Source organism: Notolepis coatsorum (assembly GCF_963971535.1).
Source record: "Notolepis coatsorum genome assembly, chromosome: 19".
NCBI classification, from domain to species: Eukaryota; Metazoa; Chordata; class Actinopteri; order Aulopiformes; family Paralepididae; genus Notolepis; species Notolepis coatsorum.
The window spans coordinates 263,500-289,813 of NC_140183.1; the positions used below are offsets into that span (position 1 = coordinate 263,500).

The following is a 26,314-nucleotide window of genomic DNA, read 5'->3' on the forward strand; positions in this document are numbered from 1 at the left end:
GTTTATTTGTAATGTGAGAATAAAGCTGTGATTCATGAAATTAGTTCATTATTTATGATGATGATGATGATGAAGAAGAAGAATGAGCCCTGAGGCGTCCAGGGCCTGTGGGATGACGAGTCTAATCGGTGGTTCTTCTTCTGTGGTTCTCCAGTCAGACGGTGGAGCTCCTGATGCAGGAGTCCGGCTGCAGACTGGAGCATCCATCTGCCACCAAGTTCCGAAACCATGTGATGGAGGGAGAGTGGGATACGGTCGGTCTAAGATATTTTAATCACAATAATATAAGATGTTAATAATCCCAGGCCTTTTGTACGGCTCGCAGTAATCATCTGAAATCCCCTCTGATATTGATATACTGTATATGTCACAATATTATGTATATCACTGAGTATTCAAAATCACAAGATAAACAATCCAATTGCTGTTGACCCCATTGAGCTGCATGATTATGTCAAGTGTGATAACAAACCCAAAATCAAATTTTGAGAGAAATGTGAGTTAATATGTGCGTGTTATCATTCATTTAGATGAGAGAATTGTGCACAACGATATTACAACGTGATAGTTTCGTCACGATAAGATGCTGATTAACGATCATATTGAATGATCACCCATCCCTAGTAGGGACGGACACAAGTCATGTTGTCCCCAGATGGAGTGATCACGTGCACGCCTCGAGCCTCAAGGGGTCCCAGGGGATTACTCGTTTTTAGGATGCACCTTAACCCTTTCAGTGCCACGGACGACATATCTCGTTTTATCAGCCCCCCCTGTTGAGTGCCTACGATGACAAATATCGTTTTATTAGCGATCTGAAATCATATTTCATCAACCGAGTCTCCCGTTGGTACACCAGCCCCTACAGGAGCTCAGAATGGAAAAAAGCGCCCCCTATCGTCTATCCCTGTGTAACTGCAGGTCAGTCGCTTAGACTGACCTGGGATCTGTAGATATGTAGAGGCGGAGCCAGCTGGCTCCTTGTGCTGGCAAGAATTCTGATCAACATGGAAGTCATCGCGGGACGGGAATCAGCCTGGAATATATATTCATAGCAGCCAATAATCAATCAATAAGCGTGATCGATATTTGGAATGGCGATCAGTAATTGGAATAATCTTTTTGGAGAACATCTGATCTGAGGTAAGGAATCTATTTTACCAGTCTTGGGATAATCAGAGTTGTATTCGCTGAGATCTCAGCGTTTGCCCTGTGTGTGTGTGTGTGTGTGTGTGTGCGCGATCGCTGATGAGGAAATCAGAGAATTGATTTTTCAGCTTGCGTCTATAGCGTGCATACGTACACATATATACTATCGATAATCTAGCGTTTATTTGAAAACGATTCATAAATAGGCCGGAAAATGACAACGTTTTTGTGTATTCTAGAATATTCCAGTAAATGTCTTTTATCATGGAATCTTTTTTTTTTTTTTTTTACTTTGGCCATTTCCCTGGCTCTTTTATATACGTTTATCGCATTTATACTTGGTCAAGTTCGACCGACAGAAGCAGGCTGAAAGGGTTCAGATGGGGGGGAAGACACTCTGGGAAAGGCACGGCTGCAGTCCGGGATTCGAACTCGCTCAGCCCCAGATCCGTGACGAGCACGGTTGTCCACGGCGCTGAAATAGCACTCGCGGTACGTGGTGAGCTACTGGAGCTCCCCTATCATGGAATCTTTATATTTTCCTTGAAAACGAGGGCTTTTCAAAATGCTATAAAACGAAAATGAACCGATAAAAAAAACAATCCGCTTCGACAATGTTGACTGCAAACGAGTCATTGATAAAGCGACGGGCAGATTAGACGCATAACATTGAAGTGGATGGTGGCATTCAACGGGTAAATCAAGGTTAAGCAAGGGCTCTGAAAGTGTTAACACGTTGAGCGCCAGCAGCAGGGGGCGCTGATTCCCCTTCAGCGCCAGGTCTTTATTCAATGGATATAGTTTTAGAATGCTAAACTTGTGAGTCCTAAAACTATATTTTACATTATAGCTATGGATCTAATAACGCCGTTGACTGTCAGTGAGTTGCTTCTGGTCAACCGTACATTTCCGTTTGATACCGTTTTGAATATGAGTATAGTTTGAGTGATTCTGAGTCATTCCAGGAAAAGACGAGAAAAAGGCATTTTAGTGTAATCCAGTTATCAATGCTAGATTACCATTATTATATCTCCTCGTGCATACATGAAATGGCCCTCGTAGCGGGGTGCTCGCTAGATATAGCTAATAAAAGAAATAACGATCCCAAAAACGAGTTTACTCGTTGTTGCCGTTATTCGATTGGCGGGCAATAACGAGAAAAAAGTGTATTTGTGTATGATGTCTTCTCTTTGGCTAGCAGTGTTTGGGTCCATGTAGCACAGTTAGCTAGCCACAGCTTCAGCATGTCCTCATCAATAGTCTATGAACGCTGCGCCAAGTAGGCAACATGTTGTCAGCAGAATTTGGAAATGTGCAAACCTGAATTGCTGTTTTTATCTTTTCGATAACACTAAGCTATCTGTGCTGCGTTGAAAGCTTGCTTAGTGTTATCTAAAAGATAAAAACAGCGGTTTATGTTTGTGACTTTCCAAATTGTGCCAACAACATGTCGCCCACTTGTAGCGTTCATAGACTAGTATTGATACAAACATGCCGTTCCATGAGCAGCGAGACCTGTTGCAGACAGAGTGGAGGTAACTGACTGTTTTAGACGGGGCCTGTCATAGCAAGGCCACGCTTTAAAAGATAGGAGTGCGTCACCTTGTTTGTAGAGCTATAACTATATTCTATATTATAGCTATGGATACAATACTGTGGCCCATTTGACATCACCTATCTATCGTTCAATATGTGAGAGAATGAATTTTTCCATCCATACGTTCCTGTGTTATACCGTGGTGAATATAAGTATGGTTTTAGAGCGGTCTGGGGTAATTCCCGAAATGCTGAGTTATAGCCTTATACGTCAATTCTACTATAAACGTTGCAGTTTCTTGCCTGTACACGCTGTTATTCCCAAATCACATCTATGTCATAGGTATTATGTTTCATCATGAATGCATGAAAGGCGTGGGGGGGGGGGTCATTTCTGATTATTTGATTGCCAGTAGCATTCGTATTGAACACTAAAAACTAGGGATGCTTGATATTGGCTTTTTTACGGATATACCGATATTGTCCAACTCTTAATTTCCGATACCGATATCAACTGATACCGATATATGCAGGGTTTCCCCCCCCCAAAAATGGAATAATTTCAGGTAATTAACATTACTCTTGTTGTGGAATTAACACAACATTATGCATACTTTTGACAATAAATACAATCAGAATTTGTTCTTACTTGCTTGCCTGGGTAAATAAGGGTTATAGAAATGTAAAAGAAAAAAAATTAAAACCGATACCGATATTTTCCGATATCACATTTTAATGGCGATATCGGCAGGCCGATAATATCGGACATCCCTACTAAAAACGCTTATCAGGGCGCCCAGTGGCGAACCACATAACGCGCTGAGTCGCGGCGCGGCCGACCCGGGTTCGATTCCCGGACCCGTCGTTATTTACCGAATGTTTTCCCCCCACTCTGTCTCCCGTTCCTCCTCTCTCTCTCTACTGGACTGCCCAGTAGCAAAAAGCGATAAACGCTAAAAAAGAAATCTTAAAAGAAAAAAACGCTTATCAGTCTGATCGGTATAAAAGCATTGCAGGATCAAGCTAAAATTGAAGTCAGATAGTCCTTACCTGTGATCGGGAGTATTCCAAAAATAATATTCCAATTGTTTGATTGCCATCTGGTACATCCGATGTCCATTTGGTCCACGGCATAACCCACCACAACATATGGATCAGGGATATTTGATGTGCTTCAATGGAACCGGGAGAACCGCTCCAATCGCCTGACAAAGAAAAGTGAGCCCGGAGACATTTGGCCGTTACACAGGCCAAGATACAAGGTTACAAAGGGTGCTAAATACCGCCGTCTAGCTGGATGTGGCCGGTATTGCACTTTGGCGATCTCAGACTCATTCCCTATGGTAACACCAAGGTCCCTTGATGAATAATGAATAAAAATATCGAATAAAGGAATAAACGACCAAAACCCGAGAAATCTCGGGTCTGGCGCCCAACCGCTGGCGAGTTACCCCGACTTATCTCGGGTTTGGCCTCCATTGAGTTAAGCATTGGGTATATTGTTTGTACATTGTTATGTCCGCGGAGCAAGACATAATAGAATCGGTAGTGTGTGTGTGACTCCGTGCAATATCTGGTTATTGCTGCTGCCATGCGCTTCAAGATGTGTCTTAAAACATATTTCCCTAAACAATTACTCGAGCACTTCATCCTCCTCGATCAGATGGTGTTGACTGTGTCGGGGGGCTTAAATAACAGCTAAATAACTTCTTCTTCGTCTTTCTCTTCCTTCAGGCTGAGAGTGACCTGAACGAGCTGAAGGCATTGATGCATTCTCCCAGTGCTATCGTGGTACGTAATCTTGGTTATTATTCTCCCAGTGCTATCGTGGTACGTAATCTCGGTTATTATTCTCCCAGTGCTATCGTGGTACGTAATCTCGGTTATTATTCTCCCAGTGCTATCGTGGTACGTAATCTCGGTTATTATTCTCCCAGTGCTATCGTGGTACGTAATCTCGGTTATTATTCTCCCAGTGCTATCGTGGTACGTAATCTCGGTTATTATTCTCCCAGTGCTATCGTGGTACGTAATCTCGGTTATTAGGCCTCAAACCACTGCTCTGCTGCTCAGATTTTGTAAGCCTGTGTTTATTCACGGGAAGAGTTTGTCTATGCTCATTACTTTTAAAATATCTTTTTATCATTAAATGTATAGATATCCCAGTACACGCATGAACTGTATATGTATATATATATGTATGTATATATAAATAACCACACATTTTCTTTTTTAAATCATATATAATGGTAATAATTAAGGCTGTCAAAGTTAACGCGGTATTAACGCGTTATCGCCTGATTCTATTAACGCCACTATTTTTTTTAACTCACGATTTTTTAACTTTACTGGACTTCACTCGGGTGTATTATTGATGCTCTCATTGATACTGTGTGTGTGTGTGTGTGTGTGCTTTTTTTTTGCTTTTCAAAGCGGTCCGCCTTGAAAAAAACTTCCGCTATGGACACAAGCCCTAAAGCAAGCATTTGTTGACTCGCATGTTGATAAGAGTATTAAAACTTGAAACTTGAAAAAGATGGACAATCATGCGATTTAATCGAGTTAAATATTTTAATCGATTGACAGCACTAGTAATAATACAAAAATGTGGACATCAATCTGGCCTGTCTTCAGGGGTGTGCACAGACCATTTGGGGGGCAGGGGCTCAAGCTACAAAAGGGCACTTAACCCACCAAGTAATTCATATTTGACAAACAAAAAAAATCTATCCCCTATCATCCCATCCACTCCCCTATCTGTGCACTCTACTGCCTGTCCTCCATGTTCTCACCACCTGTCCTCCATGTTCTCACCACCTGTCCTCCATGTTCTCACCACCTGTCCTCCATGTTCTCACCACCTGTCCTCCATGTTCTCTCCACCTGTCCTCCATGTTCTCACCACCTGTCCTCCATGTTCTCTCCACCTGTCCTCCATGTTCTCACCACCTGTCCTCCATGTTCTCTCCACCTGTCCTCCATGTTCTCTCACCACCTGTCCTCCATGTTCTCACCACCTGTCCTCCATGTTCTCACCACCTGTCCTCCATGTTCTCACCACCTGTCCTCCATGTTCTCTCCACCTGTCCTCCATGTTCTCTCCACCTGTCCTCCATGTTCTCTCCACCTGTCCTCCATGTTCTCACCACCTGTCCTCCATGTTCTCACCACCTGTCCTCCATGTTCTCTCTCTACCTGTCCTCCATGTTCTCTCCACCTGTCCTCCATGTTCTCACCACCTGTCCTCCATGTTCTCTCTCTACCTGTCCTCCATGTTCTCACCACCTGTCCTCCATGTTCTCACCACATGTCCTCCATGTTCTCACCACCTGTCCTCCATGTTCTCTCCACCTGTCCTCCATGTTCTCACCACCTGTCCTCCATGTTCTCTCCACCTGTCCTCCATGTTCTCTCACCACCTGTCCTCCATGTTCTCTCTACCTGTCCTCCATGTTCTCTCCACCTGTCCATGTTCTCACCACCTGTCCTCCATGTTCTCACCACCTGTCCTCCATGTTCTCACCACCTGTCCTCCATGTTCTCACCACCTGTCCTCCATGTTCTCCCCCGTCTCTCCACCTCTTGGCAGCGTATGAAGTTCCTCTTGCTGCAGCAGAAGTACCTGGAGTACCTGGAGGATGGGAAGGTGCTGGAGGCTCTGCAGGTCCTCCGGGCCGAGCTCACGCCTCTCAAATACAACACCGAGCGCATCCACGTCCTCAGCGCGTAAGTCCGTCACCCAGGTAGACGTCGGGTCCAGTAGGGTTTGGGTATTGGCACTGAATACTCAATTCGATCCAATTTCGTTTCACGAGGTACCGGTTTGATTTTGATTTTGACAAATTGGCAGATTGCTCATAATTCTTCTCTTTTCTACCCAGAGTTGAACCTAAAATAAATTTTGATTTCTCGGGTTTTGGTAGTTTTTTTCTTTTATTCGATATTTTCATTCATTACAGGTTCACGGACCTCGGTGTTACCATAGGAAATCATTCTGAGATCCCCAAAGTGCAATACTGCCCACATCCTGCTAGGTGGCAGTATCGCCCACCCTTTGAAACCTTATTTCTCACCGTGTGTTACATCGTATATGGTTCGGGCGGAGAATTTAGACGAAGCCAAGTAAATCGCTTCATCAGACCTAGGCCTGCCGCGATAAGCAATAAATCGATTAATTGCCGCGATAATTAAAATTAATGCAATGATTTTGACGGGCGCGATTAATTGCTATTTGCGCGTTTGTTTTAATGAGGCGGAACCAGTGCCCCTTGTCAGTCACTGTCCGTGTTGGGAGGCGGGCCGCTGGCTTTACTACAGAGCAGAGAGCACAGCACAGGAGCTCCGTGGGGCAACACCACATAGCTTAACTACATTTCTCAATAGTGTTGCTCCTTTTAACCAAGTAGCGTTATTTGTAGTGTAACGTTAGCGTTTTAACGTTAGTAGCTAACGTTAAAACTAACTTAAAGTTAGTTGTTCACCAACAATCTCAACATTTGTTTTATCATTAGCTCATGTCAATCTACTAGTAGCATCAGCAAGCTAACGTTAGCTGGCCCCAGTCCACTAGCAGCATGTCGATCTACCAGCAGCATCAGCAAGCTAACGTTAGCTGGCCCCAGCCCATTAGCAGCATGTCGAAGTAGTAGTAGCATCAGCAAGCTAACGTTAGCTGGCCCCAGTCCACCAGCAGCATCAGCAAGCTAGGATAATAACAACAATACTTCCGGTCCGGTCGGTGGGCTTCAAAATAAAAGTCTAAAACACCGGAAAAGACGGAGCGGTGGGCTTCAAAATAAAAGTTTTGGGAAATAAATTTCTCAAAAAAAAATTCTCTAACCGGTCGCAATAATATCGCTTATCGCGATATTTTCGGGGGCAATTAATCGCCCAGCAAAATTTTTTATCGTGGCAGGCCTAATCAGACCACTTCGAAACGCATCTAGCACACTCTATCCATAAGTTGTGCCAAATTATGTCCGGGTCCAGATGGACATCAATACTGGAAATCGCGAACAGACAATTGGAATATTATTTTTGGAATAACCCAGATCAAAGGTAAGGACTATCTGATGTCAATTCCACCTTGATCCTACAATGATTTCATATCGATCTAGCTGATCAGCGTGTGTGGTGTTCAAAACGAATGGCGATCAAGGCATCAAAAAAAATTATATATTTTTTTTATACCTATTATATACATTTGATTTGGAAATAGTAGCATGTCCAGGCGAGAAACGCCAACGCTTATAGCAGAATTCACGTAGCGCCCTATAACTCAGCTTTTCAGGAATTAGCCCGGATCACTCCTAAACTATACAATATTCACCACGGGATAACGCGCAAACGTATACATGAACAAATGATCTCTTTTTTGCATGTTCGACGGGAGAAAGTGACTGTCAAATGACCATAGTATTGTCTCCATAGCTATAATATAGAATATAGATATAGCTCTCCAAACATAGTGACACACAGTGAAAATAGGCTATGGAAAGCTGGCGCATTAGCTACAGGGATAAGGGTAATGGCTGGCGCTGAATGTGTTCATTTGATTGAGTGTTAGTTTGATTACCATTTTGCTGGATCTTGAATCATATTTGAGCTTAACTTAACTTTTTTAGACATGTTTATCTGGGGAAATCCTCCGATACCGATATTTATTTTAGACTGGTGGTATTGGACCGATATCTGATACCAGTATCTGTGCATCCCTAGAATCTTCACGGTGCCAAGATTAGCTTAGGTTAGATTCAAATGTATTGTCATTATATAGCACAAGTACAGTACAATGAAAATAAGTTGTCATCTAGCATCATGCAAACAGTAAAGTGCAAGTGGCTCATGAGGTAGAGCGGTCGTCTGGATTGATTGATTGAAAACTTTATTAACAGATTGCAGAATGGGTACAGTACAGTACAGCTCAATACATACAATTGTTAAGGGGATGCAGACCAGAGAAAGACTTTCGTCTTGTTTACATCAGGGTCCCCCATTTTCAATTCATAGTGACATATATGACATACATGACATACAGATAGACAGTACTGCTACATCTATACATTTATGACATACCAGATTTGCAAATACAGTACTGTTTGTGATACGAAAAGAGTCCAGAGTCCTGGTAATCGGAAGGTTCCCGGTTCGATTTCCACTCCTCCCGGGCAGCGTGTCGAAGTGTCCTTACTCCTTACCAATAACAATATACAATGTGATTAAACTGGAGTGTATGTAAATGAGTAATAATGATAATCAGATGTATGTACAGTATTATGTACAGTGATGCAGGTATGAAAACACTATGGTAGTACGTCATACCGGCCAGCGATATAACTAGTAGGAGTAGGTAAGGGATATATATAGATATAGTATATACAGGCATGTAAAAAGGATTATATGCAGATATATTCAGACGGATATGGATACAAATATATACAATATGAATATATATATATGGTATATACAGCATTATTGTACAGGCTGTCATACAGAGTTATATGGGTACATTACATTTACATTTAGTCATTTAGCTGACGCTTTTATCCAAAGTGAAAGTTACAAGTTCTGTACGACAAGTCATCAGGAAGGGCACAACTCTATCAGCTGAGTAACAATGTTCATCAAAGTGTTGAGTGCTACAGTGTAGGTTAGTTTATTAGGACAAGTGCATGACAGTAAGGTTAGTTAGGTTTAACATTTTGTTTTTAGATAATGGTTGAAGAAGTGCATCTTTAGTCAACAGCAAAAGATTGGACGGGTTTCGGCTGTCCTAACTGGGGTGGGTAGTAGTTCATTCCACCATTGTGGGGCAAAGAGATAAGATAAGATAAGATATTCCTTTATTGATCCCCTTGGGGAAATTCAGGCATCATAGCAGCATGGGGGGGAGGGGGGGGAGGGGTACAGGTAGTAAAACAACACAGTATACAGGCAGTGTAAACAATTTGATCAATATGGTCAATATAATTTACTATCTGACTAGCTGAGGAATATTCACATTATTCACAGTGTCACATAAGGTGCAGTATGCATGAGGTAGTGTTATAATTTACTATCTACTGAGTATACATTAATCAAAGTACCAGGGTAGTCTACGTTGTCCCCCTTGGGTTCCTATAAGTCCCAGGTCAATGTCTGGTAGCAGTCGCTGTCGCTGCCCCCTGTTGTGGGGCCTGGAGGCTGCTAGTCGCTGCCCACTGTTGTGGAGCCTGATGGCCGCTGGTATGAAGGACTGTCCGAGGCGGTTAGTTGAGTGTCGGGGGGGAATGAGTGTGGCTGAACGAGCTTCTCATCTTGACTAGCTCGTCGTAGAGGGGGTGGTAGGGGTTCTCCATGATGGCATCCAGCTTCCTTATAATCCCCCTCTCTACCATCACCTCAAGTCTAGGTAGCTCGACTCCCACCACGGAGCTAGCCTTCCTCACCAGCTTGTTGAGCTTGTTGGTGTCCCTTGAGTTGATGTAGCCTCCCCAGCATGCCACAGCATAGAAGAGGATGCTGGCCACAACAGACTGGTAAAAAGACTGCAGCAGTTTGTTGCACACATTGAAGGACCTGAGTCTCCTCAGGAACAGCCTGCTCTGTCCCTTCCTGTAGAGGGCCTCTGTGTTATCCGACCAGTCCAGTTTATTGTTCAGGTGTACCCCAAGGAACTTATATGAGTCCACCATCTCCACATCCACCCCTCGGATGGAGATGGCAATCGGGGGGGGCCTCTTCTTGCCCCTCCGGAAGTCCACCACCAGCTCCTTGGTCTTACTGGTGTTGAGTTGGAGGTGGTTGCTGTCGCTCCACCCCACGAAGCTCTCCACCAGGGCTCTGTACTCCTCCTCATCATCGTCGGTGATGTAGCTTACGATGGAGGAGTCGTCTGAGAACTTCTGCAGGTGGCACCCGCTGGAGTTGCGGCAGAAGTCTGAGGTGTAGAGGGTGAAGAGGAAGGGTGACAGCACAGTTCCCTGGGGGGCGCCGGTGTTGCTCACCAGTACGGCAAGGACTGAGAAAAGGCAGGTTCTCCTTGATGACCCTCCTGGAGCTCGGATAGGAGTGGGTCTGAGACGGCCAGAAGATGCAGAGCGTAGGGGTCTTGAGGGTGTGTAGTTAGAGACCATTGACCGGAGGTAGGCGGGAGCGGTTCCCTTTGCCGCACGGTATGCTAGGTCGAGGGCCTTGAAGCGGATTCGTGCAGCAATGGGGAGCCAGTGCAGGTCCCTAAGAAGTGGGGTGACATGGGCCGACTTCGGTAGGTTTGAGATCAGGCGGGCCGCTGCATTCTGAATGAGTTGAAGAGGCTTGGTGGCCGGGATGCCAGCAAGCAGTGCGTTGCAGTAGTCGAGGCGGGAGATGACTGTTGATTGGACGAGGAGTTGGGTGGCTTCGATGTGAGAAGTTCAACTGGTCGTCGAGGACAACACCAAGGTTCTTGGCGGTCGGGGACGCGGTCACAGCTGCATTCTCGACTGTGATGGAAAGGTCGGTCAGGGGGGAGGATTTGGCCGGCAGGTGGTGCAATTCTGTTTTGCTTTCAGTTTGAGGTGGTTGGTCATCATCCAGGCGGAGATGTCGGACAGACAGGCCGATATCCGCTCAGAGACGTGGATATCTGAGGGAGGGAAGGAGAGGAAGAGTTGAGTATCATCGGCATAACAATGATACGAGAAGCCATGAGACGTGATAATGGTACCCAGTGATTTAGTGTAGAGGGAGAAGAGAAGGGGTCCTAGGACCGAGCCCTGGGGGACACCCGTCCGCAGGGGGCGGGTGGCCGACAGGGTCCCTCTCCATGACACTTGGTAGGAGCGGTCATTGAGGTATGATGTCAGCCATGTCAGCACAGAGCCAGCCACTCCCATTCCTGCGAGGGACGCAAGGAGGATCTGATGGTTGACTGTGTCGAAGGCTGCAGATAGATCTAGGAGAATCAGGACAGAGGAGAGGGCAGAGGCCTTTTGCTTTTGCTAAGTGAAGTGAAGTGCCTCTGTGACTGCAATGAGGGCCGTTTCTGTCGAGTGGCCAGTCCGGATATGGGTAGACTATAATGTAGGGCTGTCTTAAATACTTCGAAGCTTTGTTCGATGGGCATGGGATTCGAATATGTATATATATATATATTTATTTTTTCTTGTGCAAAATCAATCTGTCAGTGCCTTTCTTTGTTAATTACAACAAGCATTGCTGTTTGTTATTTAAGATGAGGTCGGACTCGGCACTGACAGATTTGTGTTCATTGTGCTGCTTTTATAAAGCCTCAAATGACGGCTTACAATATTTCATGAAAGCAAAGTGTTTTGTTTGTCTAAGATTTAAAAAGGTTTAAACTTTACAGCACTGACAAAGTTGAACAAAGTGCTGTACAAGTCACACAACAACATTAAAAAAAAGAAAAGTAAAAAAAAGAAAAAGAAAATAAAAATATTTTATAAATGTCTTTTATTTATTTTTTTATTTAGAAGCTTCGAATTAAAATCGAATCTCGGCTTCGAATTCCAAAAAAAAATCGAAGGTCAGCCCTACTATAATGTGAGGTAGGGCAGTTGTAGACGGTGAAGGCGGTAGGCAGGTATATATTGTTATGTGAGGTCCTAGCTTATTGATACTGCTATCGAGATGTGAATGATGTCTGGGAAGGCGTGGTGGTGGGGATGTTGCTGGCTCACGGTGATGTCATCTCTCTGGAAGGTATCTGATGTGCGGCCATGCAGAGGACCTGCGAGCCAAGGCTGAGTGGGAGGGCAAGGGCAGCGCCTCCCGCACCAAACTCCTGGACAAGTTACAGAGTGAGTCTCTACATCACACTTATTATTTTACTCACCTTTTGACACCCGTTACAGCTTTCATTATGTTAACACTTTGGTTGCCAAGGACGCTTTTTATCGTTAGTTCATGCCGACCTTTGAGTGCCCCAGACGCTATATAGCGTCCGTTTGCCGTTTTTATTTATTGGCGATTTGAATTCATATTTCATCAATCGAGCCTCGGTTAGTGCTGCAGAGTCTCTCTGAGCTCAATTGGGAAGATACCGCCCCCTATTGTCTCTCCCTGTGTAACTGCACCCCATTACTTTAGATTGATGCAGGGGGAGTGGTCAGTTTCCTCATTTTACTTCTCCGTCGAGGCATCTGAAGAGACCAAGTGATCGCCGGCCATCAGAACAGCGACGATTATGTATTTACAGTACCAACACTGTAATCAATAAGCGTGATCGATATTTGGAATGGCGATCAGGAATTTGAATAATCTTTTTGGATAACATCTGATCTCAGGTAAGGAATTTATTTTACCAATCTTAGGATAATCAGACCTGTTTTCACGGCGATATAAGCTTTTGCCCTATGCGCGTGTGTGTGTGTGTGTGCGCGGTGATTCCTGATGAGGAAATGAGAGAATCGATTTTTCAGCCCGCCTCTATAGCGTGCATAAGTACACATATACTATCGATAATCTAGCGTTTATTTGAAAACGATTCATAAATAGGCCGAAAAATGACAACGTTTTTGTGTATGCTAGAATATTCCAGTAAATGCCGTTTATCACGGAATCTATATATTTTCCTTGAAAACGAGGGTTTTTCAAAATGCTATAAAACGAAAATGAACCGATAAAAAAACGATCCGTTTCAACAATGTTGACTGCAAACAAGTCATTGATAAACGACAGGCAGATTAGACACATAGCCATAATTTAGGAGAGAGAATATGCGTTATATGAGTATAGTGACGCTCTGCGTCATACTGGAATACTCTTCCATATCAGTATTAGCACTAGGGATGGGAATCGAAAACCGGTTCCCATTGGGAACCGGTTCCTAATTGGCCGATGCCTGGAACCGTGTGGCTCCCGTGACTTTCAATTCCCTTATCGCTGCCAGGTTTTTCCTACAGTTGCGCAATAACGTTAGCATGTAGCCATGGCAGACTCTATTTGATTCCTTAAGGGCTCGAAATTGCCTGGGTTTTGGTAATATGCTCCCGAAATGCTCCCGCTGTTTGGCTACTTCTATGTGCAGTGAAAACTACTTGAATGCTTTAGAACCTAGTCATTGATTTAGTTCAGGGTGAGCTCAAATTAGCCGCGGAGCTAACGCTAGGTAACGTGAGCTAACGCTATTTAATCAAGCTCACAAAGAGAGATAAACAGCTGACAGCGGAGAGTACAGGTACAAATACAATAAAACAGCAGGTGGGGGCTGTTGTGTAAACCTTGTACTCTTTAGTTCACATATAATAAGAGGCGGAGTGTTTGTTTACAAGTCTGTACACTGTAAGCCAGGAAGTACCGAGGTGGTGCAACATACAAATGTGTCCGTGTAGCAACACAAACCAATACCTTATAGGACAGGGGCCCGGGGAGGGAGGGAGGGAGGTGTGTGTGTGTGTGTGTGTGTGTGTGTGTGTGTGTGTGTGTGTGTGTGTGTGTGTGTGTGTGTGTGTGTGTGTGTGTGTGTGTGTGTGTGTGTGTGTGTGTGTGTGTGTGTGTGTGTGTGTGTGTGTGTGTGTGTGTGTGTGTGTGTGTGTGTGTGTGTGTGTGTGTGTGTGTGTGTGTGTGTGTGTGTGTGTGTGTGTGTGTGTGTGTGTGTGTGTGTGTGTGTGTGTGTGTGTGTGTGTGTGTGTGTGTGTGTGTGTGTGTGTGTGTGTGTGTGTGTGTGATTAAATTAGTCTAAGAATAAAAAAAATAAATACATTTTAAGAGAATCTCAAATACATTATTTTATTTAAGTGTAGGCTATAGTTAATGTTTTATTTTTTACAGTTTTTGTATTTTTCTGACATGGGGGCTCAACAATAAATGACAATCAGAAATGTCAAGTTGCATGTTGTTATTCTAACCAGCTTAGACCCCTACGCTCTGCATCTTCTGGCCGCCTCAGACCTACTCCTATCCAAGCTCCGGGAGGGTCATCAAAGAGAAGTCGCCTATTCTCAGTCCTTGCCCCACAATGGTGGAATGAACTACCCACCCCAGTTAGGACAGCCGAATCACGTCCAATCTTTCGCCGTCGACTAAAGACGCACTTCTTCAACCATTATCTGAATAAAAAAAAAAGATCTAACCCTAACTAACCGTACTGTCATGCACTTGTCCTAATAAACGAACCTACACTGTAGCACTCAACACTTTGATGAACATTGTTGCTCAGCTGATAGAGTTGTGCCCTTCCTGATGACTTGTCGTACAGAACGTGTAAGTCGCTTTGGATAAAAGCGTCAGCTAAATGACTAAATGTAAATGTAGTTCTGTTGCATTTCCAATTTATTTATGTAAATTATAAATTGATCAGGTATCGATAAGGGTATCGATAAAGAATCGAATCGATAAGCAGAATCGACAATGGAATCGTATCGATAAAATCCTATCAATTCCCATCCCTAATTAGCACTGAATAAATTTTCACATGCACCTTTACACACCTCATCTGTCTGGCCACACCCCCATCCGCTCCTCTACATAAGCAGGGGTGTGGCCATACTAACAGCTCCTTCTTTAGTTTTCACCACGGCAAGTGCCTGTATACCGTAATTCCTCTAATAGTAACCGGGTCTCAAATACAAGCCGGGTCTCTATTAATGGCCGGGTGCGCTCTTGAGCTAAGCAATTATAAGCCGGCCTCCTAATACAAGCCGGGTTACTAATATACTGAGCTGCATACTGAGCTAGTTACTTGATTTCACTTTGAAAACTTTGAAATGACCAGTGACCACCTGTAATTGCACTGTTTACTATTTCATACAGTACTTGGTTTCAATAAATGAACCCAGTACATTTTACTGGGTTCAAACTGACACAAAATGTTGATTTATTCATTATGATCCGTTTGAAAATTTGAAATATAGGCCTCCCTCTTATACAGGCCTCCTCCTAATACAAGCCTGGTACCCGCTACAGTTGAAACAAATACAAGCCGGGGTTACTATTAGAGGAATTACGGTACACCACTTTGAGACTGCTGAAATATTGAAGAAAGGAATTGGAGCTGCGTTGACATTGTTTCTTGTTTTTTTCTCTCTCACCAATTTAAGAGAAAAAAGCTAATTTATAATGTCTTCTTCGGGTGGTTCGAGCGCTCTCAACGTCACCCTTCACCAAAGGTTCCACATTGCCGCCTCCGCCGTGTGTCGTGGGGCTGCGCTGACTCCGCAGTCGTGGCAGTCAGACGCACCCGATCGGCGTCCGGTGGAGAGTTTGCCTCTCCGAGGAGCTGTTGAGCCAAGGCCGTCTCCTGTGAGATGGCCTAGTTCCAGCTCTGGTTCCCCCGCCGGGGGGCGGTCGGCCGACAGGCTGACGGCTCCTCTGGTAGTGGAGGATCTGAGACGCAAGCTCTTCGCCTCTGCTCGTTCCCGTTGTAAGTAGGGATGGGTACCTTTCACATTTGAACCGATACGGTACCGGTACCTGTGAATCGATACCGGTACCCAACGGTACCTTTTTTCGGTACTTTAGTCTCAAGAAATTTAATTTACCTACCTCAGTTGTGAAAAAAATAATAATCCAAACTTCAAATAACTACAATTTCGACAGTTTTTGGCTTGCCATTGCTCCGACTGCTTTGTTGTTGAATCAAGTCAAATCCTAGGTAAGCGTGTATTGTGCGTGTGAACGTTGACATGAAAAGAAAAAAGGTAAAGTAAAAAAAATAAAATAAAAAAGAATTTCGGTATCTCACTTGAATCGATACTCGGTAGTACCGACGTGTTTCGGTTCGGTACCTCAAAAGTACCGAATTCGGTACCCATCCCTAGTCGTAAGAGGGTGGCCTGCAGGGGCGAACGGCCTGGTTTTAGTGAGCTGCTGGAGCCAGACGAGGGTGCTTCTGCTTCTCCTTGTCCGATGGAAACAGAGGATTTTATGGTGGAAGCGGAGGCGCTCTTGTTTGACGCCCCGGTGGGGACGCATCACTCTCCCCCTCAGGGTGTGGCAGGGGGTGGTATGTCTCCTTGGGGTCCCTCGTACTCCGGTGTTGGGTTAGAACCTCCGACTCGGCGACGGAATGCCCTGCTATCAACCGCATCGGATGGTGGCACCACAATGAGTGGCAGCCTCCCTCCCATTCCTCCTGCGTGGAGGAAGGTGCACATGGGGAATTGTGTGCCTTGTTCCCGGAGCTCATGGCGGCAGCCGCAGCCGCTAATGGCGTGCCGTTGCCGCAGCCACTGCCTGCACCTGTCCCCGATGACTTGATAGGTCATCTATGGCAACGTCGTCCTGTGAGGGAGACGGGCGTTGTCTGCCCATTCTTCCCCTCAATGGAGGCCTACGTGCGTCAGGGACAGGTAATCTCCCGCATCACCGGCCTTACCCCCGCCTACGTGCAAGTCACGCGGGTGGTGGGTTTGATCGAGGGACTGAAGGAAGGGGTGCCTCGGCTTGATAGCCCGATGGCGTCTCTCCTTTGTCCTGAGGTGGTGTGGGAGCCGTTGCGGAAGCCGGTTCCCCAAGGGAAATCGGCTAGGCAGTTGGCCAACTGGAGTGACCAGTCATTCATCGCCTCGACTCAGAGCCTAGCTGCGACGTCCAACATCGCGCAGCTAGTGCGCTTCATGTCAGGGATGATGGCGGGCGGCGCGGTGCTGGACAAACACCATCAGTTCCTGCACGCCCAGGCGGCTGGAGCCATCCTGCACCTGATACAGCTGCAGGCAATCGCTGCCGAGAAGATACGCGCCCTGGCCACTCTAACTCAGCGCCACCTTTGGCTGGAGCAAGCATGGGTGCCGGAGCGGAAAATACTTCCCTTGCTCACGGCCCCCCTCTCCGATGCTGGGCTCTTCGGGTCGGCAATGCAGCTGACGACGGCTACTTGCAGGGACATGGAGGAGGAGCGTGCAGTGCTCCAGCCCCATTTCCCCTCACCCGATGTTGCCGGTGAGGTTCGACGGAGGCCACGTCGCCAAGAAGGCCAGGAGGAGAGAGGGTGCCTCGACCGCCACAGCCAGCCGACCCACGCCTGGAGGTTACGGTAGGGATCGTCGTGACCAGGCACCCCAGTACCGTCCCTCCGGGCCTGCTCCCCGTGGGGGCAAACACCAAGCTGTTCGCGGCAGGCGCCGCTAAAGTGACTTTCCCCCTCTGTTTACCCCTGTTCCCTTCCCCGCCGCAAATATGATTTTTTGGTTACAATAATAAAAGGTCCCTCCTAGGAGCGACAATTTTTTGTTACAAACTGTGTGTTTATTCACTGCATATGTTGGGGATACGATGTGTAGAACCCTCGCCTAGTTGTGGGGTTGATAGGAGAGCAGGACTTGTTAGTCTTTAGCTGGTCGCTACATATATATGTGCTTAGCAAGGCCTGTAGCTAACACTCGGTCGAAAGGCTTTTTCTTTCCTCGTCCTGAAGAAATATGTTTCTTCCTATAGTGGTAAAGATTTACCGTTGTCTGAGGGGGTTGTGTGTTCTGTTACATTTGAAACAGTGGCATTGAGCCACAACACTGGAGTGTTGGCCTGCAGAAGTGCTCGTGTGTGTAGCTTGTACCACGGTCTTATAGACCCTCTCTCTCGATCTTCTGTGTTTTTTTCTTGAAACATAAAACACGGGTGTCGTGTTCACACATAAACCTCGGCCTTGTTATAAACCCTGTTCGCAGACGTGTTGTCGTCTGTGGCTAGCGTGCGTTGGGTTAGCTTATCCTGTTAGGATATACGCTGTTCCATTAGCATGCTGGCTACATAGGTATCATCGTGGCTTGTTTACTATCGTATACAGGGTTTGGGATCATGAGGGGGTAACCGGATAAACCCCTCCTTCCCTCTTCCCTCTTTGGGCCCTCTGGCACGGGGTAGTGAGGGGGGGGGGGGTGCGTCTATGCCAAACACAACGCTGTTCGGTTTCCGGGTTCCTCTGATTGGCCAGTATTGACTACGCCGTAACGAATCATTAAAAAAATATACCGTTAACTGGAATATGTTGTTTCTTTACACATATGTTGGATTATGTAATTGGTTTGTCATGACAAACTAATAAAATTGCTACAGAGCTCTCATATTTGCTATGAGTGGCGACGACTTGACTTTCACTTTCGTATTTCGCTTTCGTCTTGTTTAATCAGCCGCTTCTAAAGTCGCTGTCGAAGCCTGTTTCCGCCTCCGCGTGCTAAAGTTCTGGTAAGTTTAAAGTGCTAAGTGCTGCTAAGTGCTTTATAATATTGTATTTTATAATATTGTCGCGCATCACGCGCAACGCCACTCGGAGTCAAGAGCTCTGTCATTGAAGTGGGTGGTGTTACCAACAGCGTTCACCCTGATGTAAAGTAGCGATTTCCGATTTTATTGGTTTGTCATGACAAACCAATTACATAATCTAACATATGTGTAAAGAAACAACATATTCCAGTTAACGGTATATTTTTTTAATGATTCGTCACGGCGTAGTCAATACTTCCATGCATATAAATTGAGGCGCTCTGCCACGCGCTGCAACACACAGAGGAGCTTGGCGCGGCGTAGCGGCAGGCGTGGATAAGGGGGCGTGCTAGCGCAGGGTCACGTGGGCGTCGTGGCCAATCAGTAATGGTCGGTTGAGTCATGGGATTCCGCCCGCCATAGAATACGTCACTTGGCGCGTTTCTATTGGTTGCCGACTTCCGTGAGTTCTTTACAGGCCCCATGTGTGGTTCTGTTATTGTCAAGTTGGTGTTGCGGTGCATAGGAACTCAAGTGTTCTGCTACGCTCGGTATATATGTATCTTGAGCCTTTGGTCACGTGGCTCAATGTTACATAAGCTTTTCAATTTATTGCTCACGTGGGAAGTCTCTCTGGGGGTTCCTCGTCCCCTCCTTTATGGAGCAGGTTGACAGGGTATTGTTTAGGGAATTCCCTGACTCCTCGCCTGTAATGGTCGGTTGAGTCATGGGATTCCCCCCGTCATAGGGTACGTCGCTCCCCGTCCCCTCTTTTATGGAGCATGGTTGACGGGGTGTTGTTTTCCTTCAGCCGCGTCGTATGGGACCCATGTCCGTATTTTTTTCTGTGAAAAAAGCGGCTTCTTGTCGTTCTCCCAGGCGACTTGGAGGACGGTATCTGGGTTCTTGTTAGAATGTCCATTGATATGTTTTGTGTCTCGACGTGTACATAGTGCTGGCCCTGGGTGCTTCTGATAGGAACCATGCATGGGCTTGCGCGCCTTGGTTGCTCATCATTGAAACTGCGTTTTTATGGGGCAACTGGGATGGAGTTTGTCTCTTCCGAGCGCCAGTGTACTAGGCTTGTCTCGATGAATTCTCGTTCATATCTGGGGGATGTTAACAGAATAGATCAAAGCATTGGTAGAGGGGTCTCACGCCCTTGGGGTGGGCCACTGAGTGCGGTACGAAGGGGACCGTCTGGGTGGCGCCCTCTATAATGTTTTGGATCGACACGCGTACCTACCCCCCTCCTGGGACTGGGGATGGCGGCGTGATTAGGGCACGGGACTGATTCTGGCCGCACCGGACCAGGTCAGTTAACCCGTTGTCCGCCGGGGCGCAGATCTGCTGTTCTGGTACCCTGAGGGACTTGTGCTTTTTTCGGGGGGAAAAATGCCGGGTCGATGTTTGTGGTTACTACGTGTTACCCCTCACTGTTGCTTGGTCCATATTGTGTTGTACCTTGCGCTGCGCTGAGGGAGCCTGGTCCTTCTCCATTATTTTTCGCCCTTCTCTTCTCCTGCTTAGGCAGGGCTGGGAGGTGGCTGTTGAGGTGGTTCTTGTAGAACTCCTCTGGCATCCCTGTGTACGTCCTGGTCCGCCGGGCCCGGGTTCGAAATTGTTTTCGTTGGCCTGGGTTAACCCCTTCTTGAAAACTGAAACACTTGTACTGCGGTATAGCCAGTGTATACCCGCAGTTGTGTTTTGGAGTTTTTTCTTGGGGGGTTATAGGAACAACCGCCTCATGTTAGAACCAAGGGGGTGGTTGGTTCCCTGGTGTGTTGGTAGCGGAGTCAACTCTCGGGGTAGGCCGGGTTTGGCCCCGTCTACCTGTGAGTGTGCCCCCTCACCTTTCATGACGCCTGCCATCATGTCAGCCTTCTCTGCCTCTGCCCCTCTAGAGAGTCGAGTTTTTTTTTTTGGAGGCTGCGACATGCACAGCATGCCAGCATACGCCCCTTCCGCCGGGGTGCTGTTTCAGCAGACCCCTTTGGCGCCTGTCTAGTCCGCAGTGCTCCAGGCTCAGGTCGAGTGGCCTGTTGCCTGGATTGAGGGATCGACCTCTTTTGGGGGTCGTCTCCCCGGTACGCTGCCTGGTCCCGCTGTGGGTGTAGCCTCTTGAGTGCTTCGGGCGGCGTGTTGTAGGGGGGAAGGGCCTGCTCTTGGATGGGCCCTGTCCGAATACGCTGGCGATGTGGGGGGTGGTGTCACTAGTGACCGCCTGGTGCCTGGTGGGGTCTTGATGCTGCGGCGTCGTTGGCCTCTCCAGGCCCCCTTTTCCGGGGGGGTCCAGTCCCTTCCTGGGTCTGGGTCTTCCTTCGCACTCCGCTGCTACGGCCTTGCCATGGGGTTGGGCTTTTGCTCTTGACCCCGTGATATTAGGGGTTGTAACGGGGGTTTGTTCCTTTCCTTCGTTCCCTAGTGGCATGTGGGTTGCACGTTTGTGTAGTCGTGGGTAAGTCCCACGGTCTGCTCACCCTGTGCGAGTTGCTAAACTCCTCTTTGCACAGTCGGATACGATACTCTCCCGTCCTCCGCTAGGGGGGTCCGGGGGCTCGGGTCCTCCCCGGTTCTGATGGTTGTGGGGGGCCTCAGCGGGTACATTTGTCGAGCTCTCGCAGAGCGGAGCTATACGATATATAACGTACGGTTATGTATATAACCATAGTTATGAGCATAGTGACGCTCTGCGTCGGATTCACTGAGGACCCCGTGGTCTTGCCTTTGTGGTGAAAGACTTGGGAAGGAGCTGTTAGTATGGCCACACCCCTGCTTATGTAGAGGAGCGGATGGGGGTGTGGCCAGACAGATGAGGTGTGTAAAGGTGCATGTGAAAATGTATTCAGTGCTAATACTGATATGGAAGAGTATTCCAGTATGACGCAGAGCGTCACTATACTCATATAACTATGGTTATATACATAACCGTACGTTCACAACGATATCATTGAAGTGGGTGCTGGCATTCAACGGGGTTTCCAATGGTAATGGCTGGCACTCAAACTGTTAATAATGATACAATAAAACATGTAAAGAATACATCCACAGAGCTTTTAGAAAGGTGTGGGATAAAATTATTGCTCCCCCCCCAAAAATTATATTGATTAAATAATTAATTTATCATTTAACCCTTTCACTGCCACACGACAGAAGGTTAACCCTTTACTATCACACTACAGACGGTTTGAAGTGTGATAGTAAAGGGTTAACCTTCTGTAGTGTGGTAGTGAAAGGGTTAACATGCTGTCATGTGGCAGTGAAAAAGGGTTAAGAAATGTTTGCAGGTCCAAAATGTATGTTGTTTACATGTTTACATGTAGCCCCTCCCTACTTCCCATTCCCCCACGTAGAATGCACCTGATTGGATAAATGACATGCTGGTGCTCTAGTGCAGCATCTAGTGGCTGAATGTCATCTATGCACCTTAAGTTGATCTGTAAATATGAGGTCGCTTTCACATATAGTTTTGGTGGACTCTGTGCGGTTCTGGGGGTGAAGTTGCAACATTGTTGCATTCTTCATTTGGTTCGCCTGCGTCCACATAGCAATCTGTGAGGCGGACCAAGACCTTCTGAACAATGTCACGCGGTCGAAAAGGGCGCTCGGCTATTGGACAGTGGAAATGTGTGTGTGGCGCGAGCCCGTGTGTGCGCGCGCGCGTGTGTGTGTGTGTGTCTGTGTGTGGACTGTCTGCGAGCCCTCCAGATCAGCGGAGCGAGTTTTGACATGGCATTGATCCATTGTTCTATTGAAGCACATTACCACCATCCTCTCGCTAAACAACTTGTAGACCACAGTGTTTTTATGAGAGCCCACAAGTAGCTGTTTTATTAATAATATAATAAGCCGCGTTTTTTCTTCCTTCTTCCCAAGATGCACAGATATATAGATAGATAGATAGATAGATAGATAGATAGAGAGATAGATGCAGTGTGCTTGTTTTGCAGTGAATGAATGCTGCGAGCAGTGGTAATAATAATCACTTCCTATATTTGGTTCGCGTTTGGTCCGCTGAAGCCGAACCGAGACCTACGTTTTCAGCCGGACCAGAGTTCGCCTGTTTGGTCCGCGAACCGAGTTCGACACGCATTCACACAAACCCGAAAAACCGGACTATCAAATTCTGGTCCGAAAGTCCGGACCAAACAGCCCCTGTGTGAAAGCGACCTAAGATTACGGTATAACCGGAGATGCCCCAGTATTGGTAACAGTCATTAGGGACGATTTGATCCAATACCAAAAGCCCTGCACATATACTGCACAACTGAAATAGGTTGGATTTCTTAAATGGAGAAAAACGGATCAATGATTTTCACCATGCTCCCCCACGGCAGGCTGCCACAGACTCAGTTTCTTCCCCTCAGCAGCTCACCTAGTAAATGAGTCAGGTGTCCCCCTGATCCACCCCTCTATGGCGAGCTGCTAGGGCTGCCATTTTGCACAATATATCATTAGCCATTGCACTTTACTGTCTTGTCTTGTTGTATCACTGTTTTGTCCTGTTTTGCACTTTATTTGGGTCCTTGAAAAGCGCTATACAAAATAAATTAATTATTATCTGTGAAAAAAGTCTATGCACCGTACTGGTAATGCCGTATCACGTTCCTGTGTGTTTGTTTGTAAACAAAATGGTGATTAAAAGTGACCATTGGGACCACTACCCGTGCTAGATTCATCATAACCCTCTGAACATCAATAGGGCACATTTTTCTTTTAAAGGTAAAGGAGCTTTCACATCTGGAATTATACAATGGAGTCTCAGAGTTAGTGGAATCAGTGGGGTGTTGGGCACAAACCAAGCTAAAATGGTGGTTGAATTCGCTCGCGATCAAGGATGGATCACTCATTATTAATTTTAATATGAGTAGGAGGGCTTTTAGTGGATTTGGTAGTTATGCTATTTATTATTTTCCAGAACTGTTTAGGGTTGTTCAAATATTTGACTAAGCAGTCTTTATAGTAGTTAGATTTAGCATTTCTTGTTTTTGTTGTACATGAGTTCCTTAGTTGTTTATATGCATTTAAGTCGGCAGAGTCATTTGACGGTCGTCAAGTGTCTTGCTCAAGGTCACTTTGACATGCTGCCGGGAGGAGCCGGAACCAAACCTAGAACCTTCAGATTACCAGACGACCACTCTACCTCCTGAGCCACTGGGCCTGAGTAACCGTCGGTAGTGTGATAGTAAAGGGTTAACCTTCTGTAGTGTGGCAGTGAAGGGTTAATGAACGAGGTCCATTGTATATGAGCACTAGAAGAATGCTGCCATACTCGTTTGGTCTCAACACTTGTTTGGCGTTTCAACAACATGTCCAAGACATAAAGTCCACAGCAGCACGGTCCGTATGAAACAAAGCCCTGCTCTTCTGTCCACGAGGGCTGGCATACCTCAACCTTTCCTTTAGTTGTCTTAGCTAGCAAAGCTCTGACCCAGATAACCTTTGATATATCAATAAAACTACCGTAACGTTAAATAACCGGTTGCTTGGGTAGCGCAGTGGACTAAGCACTCGCCTACCACCGCAGAGACTCTGGGATCGAATCCAGCTGTCAGCGGTGCCTCCGGCTTGGTCAGTCGTCCCTACTAACACAAGTGGCAGTGTTAGCGGGTGGGAAGCCGTGGGGTGTGTGTTCTGGTCGTTGTAAACAGCGACTCCTACAGGTCGGTCGGGGCGCCTGCACAGCAGGGAGGGGATCGGGGGAAATAGCGTGAACCTCCGCACGCGTTATGTTCCCCCAGTGAGAGTCCTCGCTGTCGGGTGAAAAGAAGAAGCGGCTGGCTGACTCCACATGTATCGGAGGAGGCGTGTGGTAGTTCTACACCCTCCCCAGGCCGACAGTGGGGCAATGCGCTCAACGACCGGGACGGGAATTGGCATAACGACAAAAAATTGGGATGGATGGAAAAATACAGAAAGCCCCCAAAATAAATAGAATATGAAAAAAAAAATAACCGGTTGCAAAAGAGGTATTTGGCATGCGGATGAGGGCTAGGGATGGGTACCTTTTCACATTTGAACCGATACGGTACCGGTACCTGTGAATCGATACCGGTACCCAACGGTACCTTTTTTCGGTACTTTAGTCTAAACTTTTTTTATTTACCTACTTCAGTCGTGAAAAAAAATATCCTAACTTCAAATAACTACAATTTCGACCGTTTTCGGCTTGTCATTGCTCCAACTGCTTTGTTGTTGAATCAAGTCAAATCCTAGGTAAGCATATATTGTGCGTGTGAACGTTGACATGAAAAGAAAGGTTAAAAAAAAAAAAAATCTCCCCGGTATCTCACTTGAATCGATACTCGGTAGTACCGACGTGTTTCGGTTCGGTACCTCAAAAGAACCAAATTCGGTACCCATCCCTAATGAGGGCACACATTTCCCAAAAAAAAAGGTTCCTCTCTTCCACTTATTGCTAGTGTGCCTTTCGTTAACCCTTTCACTGCCACACGACAGAAGGTTAACCCTTTACTAATCACACAACCGACGGCGATGCTCCATCATTAGCATCATTAGCTCCGCGGATCCGCGGAGCTAATGATGCTAATGATGGAGCATCGCCGTCGGTTGTGTGATTAGTAAAGGGCTAACCTTCATGTATTGTCACAGTGAAAGGGTTAACCGGCTGTCGTGTGGCAGTGGAATGGTTAAGCTAGTGCATGGCTGCGGTCCCTGTAATGATGATCCTCTCTGTGGTCGTGTCTCCAGCCTACCTGCCCCCCTCCGTGATGCTGCCCCCCCACAGGCTGCAGACGCTGCTGCGCCAGGCGGTGGAGCTCCAGAGGGAGCGCTGTCTGTACCACAACACCAAGCTGGACCAGGGCCTGGACTCCGTGTCCCTGCTGCTGGACCACGCCTGCAGCAGGTACACACTCCTTCACCTAGGGATGGGCACGGTTACCTTCACCTAGGGATGGGCACGTTATCTTCACCTAGGGATGGGCACGGTTATCTTCACCTAGGGATGGGCACGGTTACCTTCACCTAGGGATGGGCACGGTTACCTTCACCTAGGGATGGGCACGGTTACCTTCACCTAGGGATGGGCACGGTTATCTTCACCTAGGGATGGGCACGGTTACCTTCACCTAGGGATGGGCACGGTTACCTTCACCTGGGGGATGGGCACGGTTACCTTCACCTGGGGGATGGGCACGGTTATCTTCACCTAGGGATGGGCACGGTTACCTTCACCTAGGGATGGGCACGGTTACCTTCACCTAGGGGATGGGCACGGTTACCTTCACCTAGGGATGGGCACGGTTACCTTCACCTAGGGATGGGCACGGTTATCTTCACCTAGGGGATGGGCACGGTTATCTTCACCTAGGGATGGGCACGGTTATCTTCACCTAGGGGATGGGCACGGTTATCTTCACCTAGGGATGGGCACGGTTATCTTCACCTAGGGATGGGCACGTTATCTTCACCTAGGGATGGGCACGTTACCTTCACCTAGGGATGGGCACGGTTATCTTCACCTGGGGATGGGCACGGTTACCTT

At 46.7% G+C, this 26,314-nt stretch overlaps 1 protein-coding gene across 2 annotated transcripts in view; it reads left to right on the forward strand.

Annotated features, from left to right (window-relative positions):
- Positions 1 to 26,314, forward strand: part of LOC311246692 (WD repeat-containing protein 26-like) — a 56,281-nt gene that overhangs the window by 3,098 nt on the left and 26,869 nt on the right. For both annotated transcript variants that reach the window (XR_014620813.1, XM_084336899.1), the window contains exons 3-7: positions 155 to 254; positions 4,420 to 4,476; positions 6,275 to 6,411; positions 12,367 to 12,464; positions 25,519 to 25,675. Coding sequence is in view for 1 of the 2 variants with exons in the window: in XM_084336899.1 (XP_084193025.1) it covers positions 155 to 254; positions 4,420 to 4,476; positions 6,275 to 6,411; positions 12,367 to 12,464; positions 25,519 to 25,675 (549 nt within the window). In the remaining variant the exon portion in view is untranslated. The remainder of the gene's footprint in view (positions 1 to 154; positions 255 to 4,419; positions 4,477 to 6,274; positions 6,412 to 12,366; positions 12,465 to 25,518; positions 25,676 to 26,314) is intronic.